Source organism: Brachycentrus maculatus, unplaced genomic scaffold (genome assembly GCF_059751285.1).
Source record: "Brachycentrus maculatus isolate JH-2025_06_01 unplaced genomic scaffold, ASM5975128v1 h1tg000087l, whole genome shotgun sequence".
NCBI classification, from domain to species: Eukaryota; Metazoa; Arthropoda; class Insecta; order Trichoptera; family Brachycentridae; genus Brachycentrus; species Brachycentrus maculatus.
Window position 1 is genome coordinate 966,254 of NW_028280841.1, and position 23,728 is coordinate 989,981.

A 23,728-nucleotide genomic window follows, 5' to 3' on the forward strand; every position below is an offset into this window, starting at 1 on the left:
GGGGGTAAAATAAATATTAGTGATTTTTTCACTGTAATATTTATTCAAAATTACCATGGACTGGTACCTGAAGCGGAGGGCTGATCACCTTTCCTTCATGTGTAAACGATCAAGATAACACTGCGTTTATATGACACAGTGCCCTATGCACCATTTGGGTGCGGATAAGGGTTTTATTATTTATTATTAATCAGTGTTTAATTTTAGTATTTAAATTTATAACATATGGAGTTCTACAAAAATAAATAAAAATTTATTGAAAGTCTATGAAACAAATAATGCATTGGAAAAGATTGAAAGTTATGGCAGCTGTCTGAAGCACGGTATCCACATTACATGAAGGCAAGTTGATAAGTCCTACGTTTGAGGTACCAGTCCAGGGTAATATTATATATATATAAAAAAATATGTTTGTGTGTTTGTTTATATTTTATGCTTTAGGAAGAAAATTAGCCCTTGTGATAAATCATTTGATTTAATTTCACTCACATTGATCGGCATGAGTGATAATAATGTAGAATAAACTGCGAGTGACCAGTGCCGCTTGTTTTTTGCCAATTTTCCATGCCTACTGTAAGTTAAATGTACTTTAAATGTAATTCGGCAATCAGTTTGTGGTAGTATCCATCCGTTTTTAATTTATGTTTTACTTGGTAAATATTACTTTTTCTTAAAATCTAGTATGACACGTGTTTCAATGGATTCCGCATCATTTGAAAATGATGTGGAATGCATTGAAACAGTTTTGTCACAATTGCATGAATGGTATGGCAGCACATAAAATATGAACCGACAATCATTGATTTTTACATAAGGGGTGGCGCAAAATCAATTACCCTATTGGAAGATGCTATAATTTTTACAGATGGCATTGTACGTCAATCTTATTGGGCATTTGTGAACTAGACAACTGCAGCGTACAAACAAATTCAGGGTAGCGCATAATTAATCATCCAATTTCGTTTTCGAATAACTTTTATGATAAATAATAAATAAAAAATTTGAGTCATGGAAATCTTTATTTTGACCTTCATAATTTTTCCTGTTAAGTGGAAAAAGTGATATCTGTCAAGTGGCTGCCGCCAGTGTTGGTACACATTATATATATATATATATATATATATATATATATATATATATATATATATATATATATATATATATATATATATATATATATATATATATATAAATATATTTATTTATATTTATATATATATATATATTTATAAAAGTCATATATATAATCAAAGGGACAATCCAATCTTGATAAATAAACATTTAAAATTACTGCCGGTATGTGGAATATTGTGGATGATTATCATCGTTGAACATCAAACTGGACAAAAATATCGAAATCCTTTAGTACACAACCATGATACACGATTTACATACAACGAAGGTTTGACAGTCCCTAGAATTAACAATAAATATGGGAGTCGAACACTGCAATATATCGTTTCGAACATTTTTAATTTGTTGCCGACGGATGTTAGAGGTCAAAATAAAATAGGGAACAAAGGCAAAATAAAGGAATGGGTAAATGATCAAGAGTTAATTTTATGAAAATTGTAAAATGTTTAAATTCTTAATTTTTTTCTCTTTTTTGTGTCTATATTAGGTTAAAATCGTTAAAAACAATAAAAAATGTATTAAAAAAGAACTCCACTGGCAAGACACACAAGGTGGCTTGGTGGATCTCTGCAACAAAAAAAAGTTCTAAATATGTATAAATTGTGATTTAAATAAATGTATACAAATAAAAATTAAAAAATAATTATTTATTGAACAGCTAATGCCTTCAACATAATACATATACCATATAACCTATCTAATATAAAAATATACTAATAGAGAAACAAAAAGTCTTAAACATAAAATAACAAATAGTAAGCACTGGTAAATACACGTCTCCTTCACATACTATCAGCGAGCAGCGAGAGAGAGTGAAACACAACGTTTAAATGTATCCATTATAACGTGGAGAAGAAATGCTAAGAAAGTACACACTTCAAGGTGGATAACAATATATGAAATAAATCTATGCTTTTATGCCCGTTTTATCAATTTGTTTGTATGCTGCAGTTGTCTAGTTTACAAATTTCAAGTATGATTGACGTACGACGCCGTTTGCAAAAATTATAACATCTTCGGATAGGGTGATTATTTTTTCGTCACCCGGCACCCTGTAAGATTAATATATCAATAATCTCATCAGTACACAAACTCACAATCTACAAGAAGAAATTAAAATTCACTGTCATTATTGAATGCATAAACAAATTGTTTGAAGAACGGAGTCTTGAGCTGACTGACCCTGCAATGTTTTAATTGAAATATCGCTCACTCCTTTCAAGAACGTCATAAATCAAAAATCATCAGTTTTCAGTTGTGTATGTTTTCGGAATGTCCAGAAAATGTACTATATCCCAGCAAAAGCGGCATAATTTTAACTTAATATTTACCCGCTACACGGCAGAAAGTGTTGTTTTTGCATTTTAAAGAAAAGGTATTGTTTAATTATTTATTTAAATATATTAAATATTTTTCAAATGGAGAAAAAACCTTCAGGTTTTACCTAAAAAGATGTGTTGCACAGTAAAAAGTTCAGTAAGTTGCTTGATATTTATTTTTAAACTTAAAAAACGTTCTCCTGAAAAATCAATTTTTTTGATTTATGACGTTCTTGAAAGGAGTGAGCGATATGCAAAGTACACACACCTACGGAAACCTCACCTGAATATAAAAATAGAAATCTTCAGCAAAATGCTAGCAAACTGAAAGTGTGTCAAAAGAATTTGTTTTATTTTTTACAATGACCCAGTTTTGTGGCCAATACTTGAATAAACTTTTTTATGTGAATTCAAGCAATCCTCACACACATCCAAACATCACATTTTAAGTATACGAGATGAAGAAGAATATGGAAGTTTGGGCATTTACGGGGCTTACGACCGTCATAGACTGGTCTAAGTGATCACTTTACATGTGTGTTACATTCACCAATTCTACCCATGATTGACAACCACACTACTCAAATTCTTTAAACTTCTAAATATATTGTTCAAATTCGAAACGTAGTGCTTGAATTCACAAGAATTTCACTAGAGACATCTATGGTGAGATGAAAGAATCTTTTTATTGAGCAGAAACTCTTTCATTTATCAGCCTATGACGGACGCTGATCGATACGATGTGGTGCCCTATGCACCATTGGGGAAAGATAAGGAGTTAGAAGAATAAAAAGATATTGACAAAACGTAGAATGTAAAAAAATACTGTAAATTATAACTTCCTTGAGGTGATTGCGCTATATAAATTGACCATATTTATTATTATAGACTCGATCAAATAATAATTATACCTCGAAAAGATAAATGTTCCAATGACCGGGAAAAATTGTTTTTTTCGATGCTCAGACCAAAAACCACGTGGGTTGTATTTACTTACACGTGTGAATTCCGGATACCACCCACGAGGGCGCGGGCAGTCATCCAGCAAATACATATATATAAATAGTTCAGCGAGACTTCCTACGCTTTTTACCGCTATAAATACGTGCGTAGTACGCTCATTTTATTTCCAACGTCTGTTTGTGTTAAGGCGGGCTTACATTGAGCCAGTTACTAGCGTCAGAACTGACGCCGAGAACTGACTAAAGGTCTAGACCTATAGCATGTACATCTAGATGCACATGCTATATTCAAATAAGCTCAAGCTCATGACAGCGGTGGGCTGCAGGGGGCTTGGAGGGGGTCGCGCGAGCCCCTTGTTAATTTGAGAGAAATCAATATTCTCTGAGTAAATCAGTAATCTACCATTAAAAAGTTATATTAATATTTTGTCGTTTGGTATGCATATTAAGTATTTTTTAGTTATTATGTATTTTGGTTAGTAAAACAAATTTATACACCTCCCCCTCCCCCCACCTCATGGAATCCACGATCGCGCCTGTATAAAAACAATATTGCAATAAATAATGCATATCAAGGTTTGATAACCAATATAAATAACGCAACTCTGACTGAAAATAATAAAAACAAAAATTAAAAACTTTAAAATTATTAACATATTTTTAAATTCATAACCTAAAAAGAAGTTTTTAGAAGCATTTCATTGCAAGAAAAATAATGGTTTTATTCAGTTCTGTACGAAAGACCGCGTTGTTTTCCATTTCCACTACACTGACTCGACAGCGCTGTTTTTTTTTAAATTACCTAACGTTCAAGTGACTCTGAAATCTAGCTACGGCTTATGCAACACTTATCATGACCCTACTCAGGCTTCAACTTTTTAAGTTTCATAGCCTATGCCTACTCGTGAGTGGATTTACTCTCTATGTTTAAAGTTACTATAATTTCATGAGTGAAAATTCTAAGCAAAAACACTCGCTCGACAGAGCTGCACTGACGTGAAATCAATTTATACAATAGCAGTGCCGAGATAACACTGACATGCCTTGTGTTTGAAGTAAGTTACTGGCTCAATGTAAACTGACCTTAGAAACTGTGTTGCAGCAAAACCCCGTTAGAAGCTGCATTCGCTAGATCAATCCATTTCTTCCAGACTGTGATATCTAAGAAATGGACCATAAATGTAGCCGTACAGGTCACCATCGTTTTCCGAGAGACAGCGACGTAAAAAAAATCGGCGTAAAATGAACACAAATATAACGAGCGATACAAGGTTAGGTTCCGTGTCAAAATTTAAAAAAATCTAACATGTGAATTTATTTGATGGCGTTTATATAAAATAAATTGTAAATGTTTTAACAAATAAAGTTAAAATTCGTTTTCAAAATAAATAATCTTTGATACAATGAATGATTTTTTTTAAATTAAATACTAATTTTTAATTAATGTTTTACTTAGTAAATACCACTATTTTTTAAAATCTACTGTGACACGTGTTTCGATGCATTCCGCATCATTTTCACGTGTCACAGTAGATTTTAAGAAATAGTGGTATTTACTAAGTAAAACATTAATAAAAATTGGATAGATTTTACCACAAAGTGACTGCCGAATCAATTAATGAAATTCAATACTAATTCACCAGTTCTTGGTACGAAATTGAAATCTCACCTTTTTGAAAAAAAAACTTATTTAATTTGCTTTGGTTGTTAATTAAAATAATAATAATTTTGGATATGGCGCCATTTTCGTAAAATACTACCACAATACTATATACCTGTTGCTTCTTTTCTTGCAGAAGCGCAGAGCTCATCTGTTTACATTTCTATGGAAAAAAGGATACGAGTTAGATCGGCCATTTTTATTTTTTGGGTTTTCGACGATTACCTGTACTTTTTCACCTTGAAACAAAAGTTCATAAAAAAATCATTTTGAAAAACAATTTGCCCCGATGCTCACCCGTGCATCCTATCATTATCCATTTAAAAAATATAATATTCTCCAGTAAATTAAATTTCGCATTTCTAGCTTCTTATATATTTGATAATTTCTTAAAATATATAAGCTGGATACAAATATAAACCGAGATTAAGTAACCAATACCATCCCATGAGGGTAATGCGAGTGTTTTTGCCTAGAATTTTCACTCATGAATTACATGAAATTATAGTAACTTTAAACATAAAGAGTAAATCCACTCACAAGTAGGCATAGGCTATGAAACTTATAAAGTTGAAAACTGAGTAGGGACATGATAAACGGTGTTGCATAAGCTGTAGCTAGATTTCAGAGTCACTTGGACGTTAGGTAATTCAAAAAAATGAGGTTAATCGAAAATGTAACCATGAGACTCATTATTCTCTTCAATATAAAAAAACATCAGAGATTTTTTCAATTTCGAACTTCATAATCTTGGATTTTGACAGTTAACATATCTGTAATAAAATGGGTCATGTCATTAAAACTAGAAATCTATAATTTTTCTTATATTCGTAAAGTATATAAAATATAATTAAAATATAACTTGCTGCAAACCAATCTACAAGACCACAGAAGGCAAAAATGAGTCTCATAGTTGTCGAAAATCCAGTTTCAAAATTTCAAATTCAGTGGAAATAAAAGTATATAAGTAAACGCCATGTGTATCGATTCCAAAAAAAGAGGCTTTACCCATACATGTTTTACTTATTTTCGGGAAAAAACAAATACATATGGACATAAATTTTAATTCTGTAACTTTTACTTTTTGATAATACATAAAAAAGATTGACAAAACACTTCGTTAAAAGCAAAATAAAAGTTGTCCATTCACTGCAATCGACCACCTGTCTATACCTGTATATTGTATATACCTCTAGGTATATATTATTAGTTTGCTTATCGTGCGTCATTCCAATATGTTAGTCATCTTGTTTGAGGTATTGTACGTGATACATGCGCACTTTCTTTGCAGTGACGTCATTCGCGAACTAATATACGTAGATTTAATTATACGATAATAATAAAACGTTATTGTGTTGGTCGTACACAGGAATAGCCAATTTGAAATGTTTTGATATAAAGGGCACTAATTCCTCATAATGTGATATGTCTATGAGCAATTATGAGTTATATGCAATGTAATATGTAGTTATTTATTAGAAAATGTGGTTTTAACTAGATGAGGGTAGATTACAGGGGATAAGGATCAACCCAAACAAAAGATTGTATGGACTTTCTGTTACAAGCAGACGAATAAGAACAGATTGAGAATTTGACAAGAGTCCTCTTGTCAATATGCAAATGTCATTTCGCAAAAAAATATACATACATAAAAATAAAACGTCAACCAGTCATCAATTACTCACGTTTGTACATATACAGGAAATTATAATTAAATTAGCAAACTCTAGTACTTGTGTAATCATTTTTTGTTCTGATTAATGTTTTTTTTTATAATACGCAGTTTCAATAAAGTAAGAAGCGCAATAGCTATTGTTTTATCTACCTACGTGACATTTTCAATACTAAAATAAGTGTTTTACGCAGTTACCGAGTACCTACCTACTTTCGTATAAAATTTTCCCAGAGAAGATAACGGAAAGCAACGTTGCCAAGTCTCGCGTCGCGGAACTCGAAACCCACCGTACAATATCACAATGGATTGACGGTTGGTCGAGGTCTTTCTTGCATGTTGCGAATTTTGCTTTGACTGGGGAGCATTGTATTGTTATGGGAAGGTGAATATATATACCTGTTGAATTTAGATAGGTACAAAACAACGAGTTTCCCATGCTATGTGAAAGTATGGAGGGGCGATTTTTTAAAAATAATATGCAATGATTTACATAGGTACCTACCGTCTATACCTAGATATTATTGCAAAGGACTATGCTACGCGGACTAATTAATATTTTGTAAACCAACATACAATTATGTTTCTGTATATTTTTATTGCGTAGTGTAGATAACTTAACGGCTTTGTCATTTCTAAATTGATTATCGAAGATTTTGATGACACCGAAAATAAATATTAATAAGTACCTACTTAACCCGTTATAACAGAATATTCTTCCGTATATCGACGTACATCCAAAATAGTGTGTAGGTAATTTTAATTGCAATGACCTTAACTACAAGGTTTATTTCAAAATGGAAATCGCGATAAAATGCTCTACGTATGATATGTCCTTGTAAAGAATTTTATTATGAATGGGTTCAAGCCATGTATGTGCTTGCGTTCATAGATATTGTCATTGAAATGAATCGTTGTTTTCTATAAATGAAATCGTTCAAATTGGTCGTGTTATGTTGGGAAATTATAAAAAAAATCTAGACGGTTATAAATAAATAAACTAAAAAGCAATTTTTTATTTCAATTTCGTTATTAAATAAATCGACTCATGGCCGTTACACAATAAAGGTATAATAAAGTATTTAAAAAAATAATAATTAGAACCTTTCTACTTTATTCATATCAGTTCTAGAAATACTATATTTAAAAGAGAACCATTTTTGCGTTGGCGTAAATATAGCATAATTTGAAGAAAATAATACTATAAATAAAATATTTATTTTCTTTCAAGATCAAAACTCATTAAAAATTTAATAATATGAGATTTTTTTGTTTGTTTTGTATCTTTACATATCTACCTATCATACACTTCTCTACAGTTGGTTCATAATTCATTATATTTAAATAACATAAAAAATCACATAATAGTTCAAACAAACTAATACATATTATTTTTTGACATAGATGAACTAGAATATGGAAGTCTGGGCATTTACGGGGCTTACGACCGTCATAGGCTGGTTTAAGTAATCACTTTACACACGTGTAACATTCACCAATTCTACCCATGATTGACAACCACTATACTCAAATTCTCGGAACTTTTATTTATATGGTTCAATCTTGAAACATACTGCTCGAATCACTAGAATTTCACTAGAGACATCTATTGGTGAGATGAAATTAAAACATACTTAAAAATTACTATGAACAAGTTGAAGAAAGGCGCGGTATTAACCACTTTTGTACAGATCAGCGGAAGAGCTAGGTACTCTTAGGGCGTTTGTCCACTATACGGGATTTCACCGTTCGGCAGTCCGGTTTTGCAAAATGAAAACGACTACGACAGTTTAGCGTGATCGAATTTACGTGCAACGTGTTTACGCACCGATCGAGAGCTCCGATCCGAAGAAAGGTGGACAAAAGCACAAGCCAATCCAAGCCAATCATCGTTTTAAAACGCTAACTGACGTGCCGGACGGTAAAATTACACGGAATTCCGGGTAGTCGACAAGCCCCCTTAGATTGGGTCCTAGTTCCGACTTTCCAGATCAAATAACATCTGAAGGGTTCTCATTTTTGCTTCATTGATTAGTTCTGGTTTTAGCCTCTTCAATGACATGGATATGCTTCTGAAGAATAAGTCGACCTCGTCGTCCCGGTTCTGGCTAAAGCTCATGACGACCTCTTGTCTCTCGGGGCATTTGGTTTCTGCCTCCGTCAATTCAGTGGTGTTCTCGGTCACTTTTTGTCGTTTCTTTGGCGGTCGGTACGTGTCGGCAATCGATTCTTCGTTTTGCATGGAGGTGTCGTTTATGTTATCCCAGGTCCATTGCGCGTCCGCTTTCTTCATGGTGGCGCTTTCGTCCAAAGGGTCGTCGCCGTCATAGTTATTTGCGTTTGTATCATCACACTCGGTGTTGCTACTTCTGTGAATAAAGTAAAAATACTATCATTAATATTTAAAGCAGTAACTTTATTACAACATTTAGAGTGTATCCAAATACTTGTTTACAAATCTGGCTTATCTCCCCAATTAGGAGTTATTTTTTACATTTTTTTGACATCTCAACATAAATGAAGAAGAATACGAAAGTCTGGGCGTTTACGGGGCTTACGACCGTCATAGGCTGGTCAAAGTGATCACTTTACACACGTGTAGCACTCACATAACATAAAAAAGCTTCTCTCATCTCACCATAGATGGTCTCTAGTGAAATTCAAACACCATGTTTCGACTTCGATCAATATACAATATATAGGAAGTTCCAAGAATTTGAGTAGTGTAGTTGTCAATCATGGGTAGAATTGGTAAATGTTACACGTGTGTAAAGTCACTTAAACCAGCCTATGACTGTCGCAACCCCCGTAAATTCCCAGAACTCCATATTCTTCTTTATGTTGAGATGTAAAAAAAAATATACTAACTTTATGGTCAGACGTGTCAGTTTTGTTAGTATATGACCATTCACCGAGATTTTGGTTTACCGGTTTCGAGACGTACCCGTCTCTTCGTCAGGTAATCACTTCACCAGCATGCGAGTGACGCTACACACACCTACACATATTACTGATCACATGCGTCAGGCCAGAGGCCAAGAAGTGCATGCTGGTCTTCGGATGTGATAAATATTTTAGTGTGCGTGTAAGTGCTTTCGTAATAGTGTCTTGAAACCGGTGTACCTACTAAAATCTTGGTAAATGGTTATACATATAACAACGTAACTAGCATTTAAAAAAATATACATTTCTAATCCGCCTCCATAGTTTAGTTAGTAGCGCATTTGACTACCGCGCTGAAGGATCGAAATACATATTCATGAATTTTCACTCTGACATTGAAACAATATCACTCTGGATCGATGATACACCTGCATCGTTTCAAGCTTTCCGAGAATGACAGCTGTACGTGTGATGATGAGACACCTCAAGATGTCCCTCACCCCCCCTTTGCCCCATTTCAGCTTTCAAAGACAACAGTTGGAGGTGCGTTGCAGGAACCTGGTTGAGGACCTATCCGACATCGGATCTGTGTTAGTTCATAAGGAACTCTCACAAGAGGTGGTTTCATATGTGATCAAAATGGTATCATATGTGATCAAAGTGAAGGACATTGGTACCATAAACCAGCTAGGACACAAACTCCCTTCTAAAGGTCTGTTGACGACAGCCAACAGTCCGACTTCTCCTGGGAGTTTTACGTGGTTTTCTCCCAGCAATGAGCAAATGCTGTGAACTTCCTTATTGGCTCACACTAGAATGTCCCTCCTTTTCACAACACAGAATAAATTGAAAGGTGTTTTTAGCTAGGAGAAACAAAAATCCAGTTATCAAACTATAAACCACGTACATAAGCAATTAGCAAGGTAAATAATAAATACAACTCCTATCATCCTGAACTAAACTTAAAAATATCACCCTGGACTGAAGCGCCTTGCCTTGATCTTGCCTTCAAAACGCCTTATAGGCTACATACGAAAATGGTCCTAATCAGGGTTTTTTCAGTAATATTTTTTGTTGATATTGGAGAATTTAAATTCTGTTATCAATTATTATGAAATTTGATATTAATGTACAGTACTATCTGCAAAGGAGCGGGGAGAGGGGTAGAGTGGAAAGATCAAGTCAGAAAAGAAGATTATAAATTTGTGAAATAATTGGAAAAAATAAAATAATTGGAAAAACAACTCATACATCACCGTGATAAACTGATAAACAAACACGGCGTTGACAATGACAAATAGCGTGACTAAGCCTTTAATTATCGTTATCATTTTGTAATAATAATGATTTTGGGTAATTTAGATACCGTCATTTTCGTAAAATACAGACTCAATATTGCTGCGGTGAGGTAAACAATGTTTACAAGGAATTAATTAACAAATTGGAAATTTTCACGTTTTACTTGAAAGTTCATCAAAAAAAACATTAGACGATTGGTTAAGAGGGAAGAGAGATATGAATAATTTAAGTTTGTGTACATTTCTTTTGCTTTATATGCGTTTTGATATTCAATGCAGTAAAACCTCGATATAACGGACCTCTATGTAATGAACTTCGGATATAACGGACGAAAAATCCGGTCAAATAATTGAAAATTCGTCAGATAACGAAGTTCAACTATATTATAAGCATTTTCGTAATTTTAGAGAGTTGATAAAAAAAAAACAGCGAATTCCAAAAGAAACTCTTTGGTAGTATATATTTTTTTAAATAAATGAGTTGATCCTGTAGGATTTCGTGGATTTACTTACTCACGATGCTTGCGTTCAACTTGGGAAAGGAAGGACAGCATATCTGCTAGTGGCCATTTCTTCCCATGCCTGGATGTAATACTTCCCGTTCTCTTTTCCCTTTTTAGATAAGTGTCCTTGATGTTCCTCCATCTCTTTTTGCAATCTCCTTCTGCGGTGGATTAAACAAGGAAACGGAATCAGTATTTCAATACAGAGATAACACGATATCCACATTTCATCTCTCTGTTTTGATTTAAGTCGAAAAATCTTTGTCAGTCAATACTTATATGTTCCAAATCAGCTCTGTCATGAAGTTACACCACGTCTCTTGTGAATAACTAATGCTTCATTTAGGGTAGACTACCCTTAAATAGCTGCTGATAAGCAAAGCGATTATGTTCATGGGAAACATCTGGAATGTGCACTATGACCGAACTTGAAAAGATAATGAAGGGCTGGTAAGGTTGTGGAGAGCAGATGGAAGGGCCATTACAATAAATGAAGAAGAATATGGAAGTTTGGGTATTGACAGGGCTTATGACCACAAGATGGACCCCAAGAATTCTACGATGGAGACCGGAAGAGGTGTCGGAAGACCCAAAAATGGTCCGACGACATAGTCGCTGTGGGGGGTAGAAACTGGCTGCAAGCAGCAACCGACCGTAGGAAATGGAAAGAAGGGGAAGAGGCATATATCCAGCAGCGGAGGTCAGAGGGCTCATGAAGAAGAAGAAGATGATGATGACCAATTATAGGCTGTCAGATTGCCGGTATGGCAAATGTGTCTGATTTGATGTTATTGCTTTTACCTGATCTCTCGACGAACTCCGCTATTTCCCTCCACGCATCATCTTTAACCGCCACATTCTTGTACATCGGGTTATTCCCATCATAAATACAAGGAAAATTCGACACCAATTCTACCAGTTTCTCGTCTTCTTCGACAGTGAATAAGACTTTCTGGTTATGAAACATTTTAAAATATTTTTTTGTACTAAAAAATCCACGTACACCCATGGGTCACTGCTCTCAAATCATAAATTTACATTTCACAGTTTAATTGAAGCAACTTTGAGGTAGTATTTTACGAGAAAAAACCTTATATTAATTAATTATTATTATTCAACCATGCCGGCCGCGCGTCTCTACTTGGCTGGCGGTCGACGCAGACTGGCGACGCGCGACGCAGCGAATATTTCATTCCTACGAAGGGTAGGGTATGCGCTAGACGCAGCGTGCTGACGCAGTATCGCTGTCACGACGAAACGGAATATTTCGTAATACAATGCAATAGATGTATGTAATAAGAAGTGGGCAGGACGAATCCATTTATAAATTAATTAGCTCGATTAGTTGTTGAACTCACGTTATTACGTCACAGGTGCGGTGGATCGGTTTTGAAAGCAATTTAGCTGCAGCAGTGCAAAAGAGGGTATTCAGTTGACAAAAATTGATCAGGCAATCGGACATAAGGATATATCGGATTTGGTAGTCTTATTTGGAGAATGTGACAAAACGAATTAGACAAATAAATGAGCTATGTGACGGATCTAGATATGCTATAAATCCTCGTACATAATAGGCAAGGAAACATAGAAATGTTTCTTTGCAACTAACAAATATATGAAAAAAAGTCTATAGCTGGTGTAGGTGTTTGAAATATTTAGGGGTAGAATAAACGTACACAATTAATTCGTACATGGGCGCATACGTCTTTTTATTAGTCGTTTTTAAGGAATTCGATCTTAAATGTGACAGTATTGCGTCAGCCTGTTTTTGAGAAATTCTGCTTTTACGTTGACGCAACTCAAAAGCGACGAGAAAATACAAATTACCATAATGCCCGTTCCACAAAATCACGATCCCTTAGAGTTGTATGGCTTAAAATAGTAAAAAAAAAACTAGTATAAACGAGAATATTTTGAGCAAAAAATAAGGGAATTTAGGTAGTTATGTCATGTTTATAAGAAGTTTTACATTGTTCTATCCTCTCTAGCGACTTTTTCGAATTTATCGAGTAAAAAAAAGTGACGACATTGTCTAGGTATTTTGCTCAAAACATGTTTTTGAGGCGATTGGAATCTTATGTAAATACCTACCTACGTTTTATTTTTCCAATTCATAACAAAAAACAGATGATTCGCAAACGGATCGGTATTTCAGTATTTACAACGTTGCCAGCTCAACATTTTGCAGACAGACAGCTGTGCGCTCGCGCTTGGCGCCCGGAGGATAACGATTTTCCCCGCTGCGGCATATTCCGTCGGCCATTTTGACCTTCTTGGAACGGGAACGGCATTGCTTCTAGAATCTATTGATGCAACGTACAGCTGGGAGTCTTATTATACATATATAATTTATTTTATTAGTAATATTCACAAAAAAGCATGCAATACTACGAACAACATTAAAACATAGCTCAAGCGAATTACACAAAAAAACTTAATCTAATGGTATGTGAGATTTTCATCACGTAATTTTACATGATCCTTCAGGCGAATGTGCGACAAAACAATGTATGATAGATCTTCGAATAGTGAAATAAGGAAAGAATGCAAGCCTTAGATAAGCATTGTCGATAAAATTGAGAAAGGTGTATTTTATTTATTGTTTCGGCATTAACTTTGTGGTAAGACATGTTACAATAATTAAAGAAAACACTTCGTTTTTTACCACTTGAGTTTAATTATAGACTACATGTTTCAGAAGCTAAACTTCCATCATTCAGGTCTGTATAATAACTAAAATATAAAATATAAAATTGTTCTATAAATAAGGATAGGGGGAAAGTAAGGGGAAGGGGTTAGTCAAGGAACGGAGTTTGAAAACAAAGGAAAAATTGAAAGCAATGGCGAAGAATTTTGAAACAATATATTATTTAATAAATTATTATTAGAATTCAGGTTTTTTTGTATTTCTAAATTTTCAAGATAATTCATAATTTGGCCTTTATATGGAACAAGGTGTAATAATTTTAATTTATGGGAGTGAAATGAGTGATTAGTATCTATTATATGATTTGCAAATTCCGAAAAATAATTACTAACAAGACCGCTTTGATGTTCTTTAATTCTAATCTTTAAATTTCTCGCAGTTTGGCCAATATATTTTCTATCACAATCTCCACATGAAATTTCATAAACACCACTTTTTTGTAATAAATCAATTTTAGATTTTGAGTTATCGAGGATTTTATGTAAATTATTATTTGTATAATATGCAGGTTGGATATGGGAGGGTAAGATTTTCGAAATATTTTTAGTTATTGAACCCGTATATAAAATTTTTCGCCAAGATTTATTTTTTATTGAATCATTATTAGGTGCTGAATATATGTATTTTTTGGTAAAATTATTTTTAATTTTATTTTTTAACATTTTATCTATTAGCGCGCTATTATACCCGTTGTTTTTTGCTATTAGTTTAATTGTGTTTAATTCACGATTATAATTTGAGTTACTGAGGGGGATATTAATTAGTCTATTTAATAATGAATGGAAACTGGCCATTTTATGTGAAATGGGATGAATGGAATCAGCTGGAATGACTGTGTCAGTGTGTGTTGGTTTACGATATATATTAAAATCTAATTTATTATTTATAACTTTAATCGATAAATCAAGAAAATTTAGGGTATTATCGTCATTTTTTTCCATGATAAATTTAATATTATTATGTAAAGTGTTGATGTGGGTAAGGAATGAATCTAATTGTCTATCAGTCCCAATAAAAATACAAAAAATATCATCAACGTACCTAAACCATCTAAAAATACATGTTTTTACAATAGGATGATTAGAATTTAATAATTCTGTCTCAAAATCATTAAGGAACATATCAGCTAATACTGGCGAAAGAGGAGAACCCATTGGGAGTCCGTCTCGTTGTTCATAAATTAAGCTATTAAATTCAAAATAATTTTGAGATGTACAAATATCATAAATTCTAGTCATTTCTTTTACATACAAATCATCTAAATCTGAATCACATAATAGTTTCATAAAAACACTTTTGGCATCATCTATTGGGACGTTTGTGAATAAATTTACAATATCAAATGAAATAATTTTAGCATTAGAAGGAATATTTAAATATTGAGTTTTCTCAATAAATTCCAAAGTATTCTTTATGCTATATGTTGGTGAAAAAATTTTATGACATATAATTAAATGATTTAGTAATTTACAAAGTTTATAATTTGGCGCACTCACGTATGATACAACTGGTCTAATTGGAACATTTATTTTGTGTAATTTAGGTAACCCGTGTTTTTATGAAACTATTATGTGATTCAGATTTAGATGATTTGTATGTAAAAGAAATGACTAGAATTTATGATATTTGTACATCTCAAAATTATTTTGAATTTAATAGCTTAATTTATGAACAACGAGACGGACTCCCAATGGGTTCTCCTCTTTCGCCAGTATTAGCTGATATGTTCCTTAATGATTTTGAGACAGAATTATTAAATTCTAATCATCCTATTGTAAAAACATGTATTTTTAGATGGTTTAGGTACGTTGATGATATTTTTTGTATTTTTATTGGGACTGATAGACAATTAGATTCATTCCTTACCCACATCAACACTTTACATAATAATATTAAATTTATCATGGAAAAAAATGACGATAATACCCTAAATTTTCTTGATTTATCGATTAAAGTTATAAATAATAAATTAGATTTTAATATATATCGTAAACCAACACACACTGACACAGTCATTCCAGCTGATTCCATTCATCCCATTTCACATAAAATGGCCAGTTTCCATTCATTATTAAATAGACTAATTAATATCCCCCTCAGTAACTCAAATTATAATCGTGAATTAAACACAATTAAACTAATAGCAAAAAACAACGGGTATAATAGCGCGCTAATAGATAAAATGTTAAAAAATAAAATTAAAAATAATTTTACCAAAAAATACATATATTCAGCACCTAATAATGATTCAATAAAAAATAAATCTTGGCGAAAAATTTTATATACGGGTTCAATAACTAAAAATATTTCGAAAATCTTACCCTCCCATATCCAACCTGCATATTATACAAATAATAATTTACATAAAATCCTCGATAACTCAAAATCTAAAATTGATTTATTACAAAAAAGTGGTGTTTATGAAATTTCATGTGGAGATTGTGATAGAAAATATATTGGCCAAACTGCGAGAAATTTAAAGATTAGAATTAAAGAACATCAAAGCGGTCTTGTTAGTAATTATTTTTCGGAATTTGCAAATCATATAATAGATACTAATCACTCATTTCACTCCCATAAATTAAAATTATTACACCTTGTTCCATATAAAGGCCAAATTATGAATTATCTTGAAAATTTAGAAATACAAAAAAACCTGAATTCTAATAATAATTTATTAAATAATATATTGTTTCAAAATTCTTCGCCATTGCTTTCAATTTTTCCTTTGTTTTCAAACTCCGTTCCTTGACTAACCCCTTCCCCTTACTTTCCCCCTATCCTTATTTATAGAACAATTTTATATTTTATATTTTAGTTATTATACAGACCTGAATGATGGAAGTTTAGCTTCTGAAACATGTAGTCTATAATTAAACTCAAGTGGTAAAAAACGAAGTGTTTTCTTTAATTATTGAGAAAGGTGTATGTATTGAGATTGTTTGGTTAGTTACTAAGTAGTTATTTTTTTGACATCTCATCAAACATGAAGAAGAGTATGGAAGTCTGGGCATTTACGGGGCTGACGACTGTCATAGGAGATAATCCAGATTTTGTGAACAAGTATTTGGACACACTCAAAATTTTGTACTTAGTAGTTAGTTTACGAAATTTAACAAGATTTCAAAAATGCTACCTTATGCTTTACATTTCTGATGATATTATGTTTAATACCTTTTTTGTTCATGTGGTTTTCTTACTGAATTTCATTTAGCATAAGCATTAACAATTCATTTGTACTATATTTGTATTAAATTCATTGTTGTAAATTCTGAATTCTTCTGAATTCAGCGTAAGTGATAATTTCATTAATTAAAGTATTTCATAAAATATTTCATATTTCAAATGACTCCCAGCTGTACACTTATGACGTCACTGAGATGACGAATTTTGTTTTACCTTATTTTACCAGTTAAATCTTTGTAAAATCTTTATTTAAAGTGTGTAGTATTATTAAAATATTTTTTTAACATATATTGATGAAATAAAATGTCCAAATTATCGTATTTTTTATGATTTCATTGGTACTACTTGAAAATGGTTCGCGGAGTAATTCAAATGGTATAAATACGACACAAAATGGCCGACGTGTATCATTCGCCTTCCAACCGAGCTCGAGACAGTGAGACTGCGCAAGTGTGTTCTTTGAAAAAAGTTTTTGTGAAAGTTACTAGTTATCCAAGTTGTCTTGGAGGAGCCGAAAAGGATACACGATTCAGGTGTGTTTAAACTGTTTGTTAAAATATTGATACCGAGGAGGTTTATTCTCGTATTCAATCTTTAACTGTCGGGTAATCTGCGGTCGTCCATCTTGGATTTTGACCCGACCCTGGGAGTGGACAACAAGATGGCGGACACTGCCGCGGACGCCTACGCCAGCAGTTCCCGAACAAAGACGGAGTCTCTGACCAAGTGGATATCCAGCGTGAGGAGCAAGGCCGTGAAAGCGAGGAGACAGAAGAAAAGCGAGCTGCGGAGGGTGGCCATTTTGTCCCTGACGCTGAGGAAGGCCGAGGACGAGCTGATGCGGAAGCAGAGGGCGCGTGCGCAGCGATGGGCGCGGCTGAAGGCGTCTCAAGGCGGACTGCGACGCCGCTAGACAAGAACCACCGGCGCCCGACATGTGGGACGAAGAAATCAAAAGCATAGATAATTTTTTCAATAACTTAAACAATGTGAAAATTCCCGAAGCCGCCAGATAGGCGAACTTTAACTAGTCACTTTTGTTTGTTTATTTTACGGGTATCATGCCTAGAATACCAAATAACTGCGCTGTGAATTAGATTTGAGACTATGAAGGATGTTTTTTGGCTTACAGTCTCACTTTCCCGAGGCCGGCGGGGCACCACGGGCAGGGGCCGCCGAGGGGCGCCGACAAGGGTTTGTAGATTGAAGTATCGTTCGCATTTATATTCTATCTGTTTCAGATAAAAAGTATCTTTAATGTACTTTTCGATTCACATTGAATCTGCTTGTAAATAATTTTAATAAAATAAATTTTTATTTTGAGAAAAAAAAATTGCCTCATTTATTTTTGAACACTTATCTGGTTGCCTTTAAAACTTTTCATGGGTGATGACGGAGTGTCACCGCCGCAGCTGCTGCCCAGGCTCGCGCAGGCCTCCCGGACGCTGTTGCTACCGTCACCACCACCGACTCCGCCTTATCTCAGCCCCACACCTGATTACGTGAGATTGATAAGAGTATTGTTGAATATCATTTAATAAGATCACTAAACTTTATTTGATGTTGAACTGAAAGATATCTTTGATGTAATGAATGTTTGAAGTCGAGTTAGGGGTTAGGGACCATAACATTATACGATCTGTTTAGAAATGGCGTTCCACCTGTCTGTGGGGTGCTGTGCAGCGACAGCTCTCTGCAGCGCTGCTTACCGTACTCCGGGAGCCGGGAACGTAAGAAGTGTTCGCAGACCGCCTTGTAGTCCAGGCGGGATAATTTTACTTATTGCAGATAGAAGCTATCGGCTTGCCGTTGCCGGTCTCGTACCGTGCGTGTTCTGAGACTGCAAGTATTAACATTACATTTTAATGTTGGATGTCGTGCAATATTTGGGCCTTGCCCATCAAACTGGTAGCTGTGGTGTTCTTGTGATGCATTACAGAGTCTCAGAGTATCCTCGGCATGTCGCGGTCAACTTCGAGGACACCCTCGATTATAAGAAAAATTTGGCTCCACGGTCGCTGTAACTGCCAAATGACTGCAGGTTTACCGAGGTAAATTTCCTGCGGGCATGTAATACTGGCGGGGCTCATCTTTCTGGTCGTAGGTCGAAAATTCAACCGAGGGCGGTCGTGTCGGACTTCAGCATTCTTCCGTAGAGTGCCGGACGAACGTGCCCCAGCTAACTACAGGTTTTTCAAATAAAAAGTATATCCGATATTTTGTAGTTAAAAGTATTGAGTCAGCCCGAGGCGGCTGTTAGGGATTATTATTTATTTTTATACTCACAGATGCGGGCTTCTCGGTTTCAAGATCCGGAAAAGGTGGTGGTCAGGTCTGCAAAACCAGAATACACATTTGTCTGCCGGACAACTCTGAATATGTAAACACCTAAATGTAAAAAGCAAACGAAGGTAACATGAAATAAGTATCAAATGAAGAGAAGGAAATATTGGAGCGGTTACGTGCGAGATATCGAAGGAAGAATGCGAGAAGGATGCTTAAAGCCTCTATGAGGCCCCCCCTTATCTTGGATGTATTTCAGATAGAGCAGCGCCTTAAAGTATCGGAAAAACATTCTCACACTGATAGAAAGCATTGCCACATTCGAAACACGGGACACTTGACTTGTAAATCTGCAATAGGACGTGAAAACTATGAGTAAACCTATCAAGTACCTTTATTGAAGATAAATCACTGCTATTTGGCTTTCCTCGTAAAGCTCTTGGGACCATGTTTTGCTTATCATTCCAGAGAATTAGCACACTATGATCACTGGTTGTAAGACCTCGAGATACACGCGTAATAAGGACTTTTGAAAATGCGGACGGAGAGGATTATTAGAGAATATAGCAGACTGCGCTCGGATGGTTTGGTTATGACCTTATCCTATATTGAGTTTCTGTTCCTTCGGGGACGCAACGTGTTGTGATTTTTCATTACAGAAATAAGTATGCTCACGAACTTCACGAGTTAAGAAATGGGATCCGATGGTCAGTTTTATTGGCATAGTTCCATGGTTGTAAAATAAGGAGTCATCTTGCGCTTCGACAATAAAGTAAATGAAACTGCAGTAAGCCGATTCTATCACTACTTCGATATGCCGTTAGCCTGCCCTTAGTAGGGCGTTACCTCTTTAAAGATTGCAGGTAGTCTGGCGGAACGGTGCGACTCGGCCCTTCGAGCCAGTTACGCGAGTAGAACCGATGTTGCCTAGCCTTTATATCCCGAGAAGTAAGTCTGATGCAAATATACAAGTGTGGTATGCAACCTGTGTGAAGTAGCTGTCTGCTGGCAGCCAAGTTAACCCGCCCGCATGGGGCCTTGTCCTTTGCAAATGTTTACAGAAGCCGTCTGAATAATGCGAAAGCGCGTTTGACCAAAATGCGAAGGTTAATTGTAAGGTATGTCCTGTCGAGACTTGGCAGTACATGTACCACGGCACCGGCATTGGCGTGTGGAAATCTTAAAACGAGGGTTAAATCTGAGACTGCGTAACTATAACAAAATTTGACTCTTTACACATCATTAGTCCATATTGCGGGCCGTAGTGTCCTGCCGACGTAATGGGGTCACCCCCCTTGGAATATGGTTCTTATGACAGTTTGCAGATGCGGAAAATGCTTCGGATAGATCTCCGAGTAACCGAGAAAGCTATCATTTAACGTTCGTGCCATCCACTGTAGAAATGCTTCATTAACGCCGAGTCGTCGCATTGCGGTGTCCCTGTATCCTCTGGTGCGACAGAACCCTGCGCTCACAGCTCCCCGCACAGCTGTGCTTATGGTATCCGTGTAAATGAAACGAGCGCTTTACGGCAAGGTTGTACAGTTTCTGTAATCCATTACAAATAATTGTAAGTTATGTAGCTCGTAATGTTAGGCGAGTAGTTTTGAGTTCAGTCGCAGGTTCGGGCAGCCCCCGGCAGAGTGGAGAGGAGAGAGGTTCGGTGACATCTCCACATGGTTGCATCCCGCTGCCTGCTTGTCCCGGGACGCCTTCACTCGAGGTCCTTGTGTCAAATTATTACGTATACCGATCAAACATCTGCCCCTTTGCATGCGGGGCGAATAATAAGTTGCCAACTCTGGTTGGTTGTTAGGGCCCCTAATGTATTTTTATCGCAGATTATCCGGATGTGCGATGATACCGGCGTGTAGTGTGGACGGTTTTGCGAACAAGTCTTAACTACTAAGTCACGCAGTCTTCAATTGAGAATATGGGATTTAAAATGCTAGAAGGATGGTATAATCGGAAGGTCTCTTCAATCGAGAACAAGAAAATGTTTGAAAACCGAGGAAGATACTTGCTAACAAAAATAGTATATAATTGTTGAAAACTTGAATTTACGGAGGGAAGGATAACTAAAATGAAGTTTATTAAAGCTGTTGATAAAAGTACATGGAATAATGTAAAATAATAATACTAAATCTAGATATTTTTACCTGTAAATGGTGTCTAAGAAGGACTACAATCTGTTCTGTAAAGGTAAGCTCCGTACCAAATCGGCTCCTTAGTCAGCCCTAAGTCCGTGGAAGCAAATTTTAATTCATTTTGTTGTTTTCAGCATTCCAAATATTTAATGATATTTAAAAATACATATTCATCTTGAATTAATACAATACACTACATCGCAGTACATATCTTGGGAAACGTTTACCGTTTAATTTGACCGATGAATGAAGTATGCGGCGGTTTTGCTGAAATAACGGAGGCAGTATTAAGTTCACATATCGAGCCGAGGAGACCTTTCATGAGTTACCCGACAAATTTGTAGGATGGAGTCCGTAAATCTGCAGTATTGAGGATGTTTCGTGGTGTGGAATGAGAGTTTTGTGCAGTTATGTGAACACTTGTGAAGATAGGAAGTGATGTTAGGGTAAGAGTATCATTTTTCAAAGTTCCGAGACTTTTAAAGTGATGATATATATTCCTTTTTTTTTATTACAATGCGATGTAATTTATCATCTTGTAAAAATATTTTTAATTTGTACGAAAATTGACGAATAAAAAAAAATCATAGCTTGTTGCAAAAAAGTGTGGCAACAAGCTCAGTTTTGGTCAGCGCGAGCTGCAGGGAATGCAACTTCTAAATAAACATCGTTAGGATTTTTCTGCGGCCACTTTGGCTGCCTGTGGTGTTATTTTTTTTCAGTAATCCATCCCTATAAAAAAAAAGATAATTATTTACCGATATTTGGAATAAGAGCGAAGATGAAATATAATGAGAAATCTCATCAGTCAACCCGCCTTTTGAAGCGTTACAATTTTGGATACGCTAACTGCGAGTCAAATATAATCTACACTTTGTTCCTGATCGAGGAGGCTCGATGATGCTTAGGTTAGATCATCTTAAAGAATGGTTCAAGAAAGAAGTAGGTGAAATCTTAAATACATCTTTTCTTCCGAATCTACCCCCCTGAAGTAATGAGAAAATCCAACATCTGGGCAGAAGTGTTCCCTTCCCGATGCTATTTTGTGGTATGAGTTCTAGTGCCGAGGAAGTGTTTGGTAGTTGTGGTTATATGGATCATTGGTGTTTGTCATAAGCGGCAAACATACTAAATGTGCGAGGCTTCTGCGAGTGTGGTGCCATAAGTTTTATCTGGACTGATTGACCATGGAGATTGAAGAAAGCCGGGAAGAAGACATGATGGGCGATGCGAGACATGACAAGACGGGCAACAGCAAAGGAAACAAAAAAAAAAGAAAAAAAAAAAGCTACCCTGAGTCGCAAAAGAATTTCCATGGCGACTGTTGCAAAAGAATTGGCAACACATCACAGAATTGGTCACAAAAGAATTTCCGTGACGCATTGCAAAAAAGATTTGCAATGAAATGTTGCAAAAAATTTGGCAACGGGTGTAGCTATTTGTTTGCAGGTTTTTAGGGACACTGGACGGGCGCCGGGTGCGGCTGCGGGGCTTCGGGATAGAGTAGCGGGCGCTGGGAGCGTGTCGCCGCATCTTGAGGTCTCCGGAGCTGCCTATATCAGAATTCAAAATAGATAACTTGGTGAGCTGATGTCCTTCGGGATTTCCGGAAGAAATGGTGCGGCATTTGGGCGTCGAATTAATTATCGAAACTTGACCATTTTAGGGTTGTTCACTCGCTTATATATGGATGGCGTCGAGTACTTTTAAACTGGTTTTAACTCGCGAGCGTCTGGATGCAGTCTATTTGACTCAATCTGAAGTCGGAGCGATGAAGGTACTATTACCTTGCAATGAAACAATCCAGCACTTAGCTGTGTGCATATTTCTGCAGTGGAGGCAATTTTGGCACTTGGTTTCAGACACACTAAGGATTGGCATCTCCCCGGCAATTATATAGTTAGACCTATGCTCAACCATACGAGGCTATGGATTTGACTGCCTTCGTTGGAACCAGATTATGGTAACAAGAGA

General features: G+C 35.4%; 2 protein-coding genes and 1 long non-coding RNA gene across 3 annotated transcripts; 2 read left to right on the forward strand and 1 right to left on the reverse strand.

Moving 5' to 3' along the window:
• Positions 1-7,732: 7,732 nt before the first annotated feature.
• LOC148310799 (uncharacterized) lies at positions 7,733-12,598 on the reverse strand. Its single transcript, XM_088257739.1, has 3 exons — positions 12,233-12,598; positions 11,442-11,592; positions 7,733-9,116 (listed from the first exon to the last, which is right to left on the reverse strand). The coding sequence occupies exons 1-3, from the start codon at positions 12,438-12,440 to the stop codon at positions 8,720-8,722; spliced, it is 756 nt and encodes a 251-aa protein (XP_088113865.1). The 5' UTR covers positions 12,441-12,598; the 3' UTR covers positions 7,733-8,719.
• Positions 12,599-17,688: 5,090 nt separating this feature from the next.
• On the forward strand, positions 17,689-21,599 carry LOC148310800 (uncharacterized). The gene is made up of 2 exons (XR_015837349.1): positions 17,689-17,857; positions 18,457-21,599. It is a non-coding gene; the product is annotated as an uncharacterized LOC148310800 (long non-coding RNA).
• Positions 17,731-18,450, forward strand: LOC148310801 (uncharacterized). The gene has a single exon (XM_088257770.1). The coding sequence runs from the start codon at positions 17,986-17,988 to the stop codon at positions 18,235-18,237; it is 252 nt and encodes an 83-aa protein (XP_088113896.1). The 5' UTR covers positions 17,731-17,985; the 3' UTR covers positions 18,238-18,450.
• Positions 21,600-23,728: the final 2,129 nt, after the last annotated feature.

Bases quoted from the DNA above. Each gene is read 5' to 3' on its own strand.
- LOC148310799 (XM_088257739.1), bottom strand. From the start codon at position 12,440: ATGGGTGTACGTGGATTTTTTAGTACAAAAAAATATTTTAAAATGTTT. The intron at 11,593-12,232 runs GTAAAAGCAATA...AATCCACCGCAG, and splicing joins GGAGTTCGTCGAGAGATCAG to AAGGAGATTGCAAAAAGAGA. The intron at 9,117-11,441 runs GTAAGTAAATCC...CTTTATTCACAG, and splicing joins GTTGAACGCAAGCATCGTGA to AAGTAGCAACACCGAGTGTG.
- LOC148310801 (XM_088257770.1), top strand. From the start codon at position 17,986: ATGGCGGACACTGCCGCGGACGCCTACGCCAGCAGTTCCCGAACAAAG.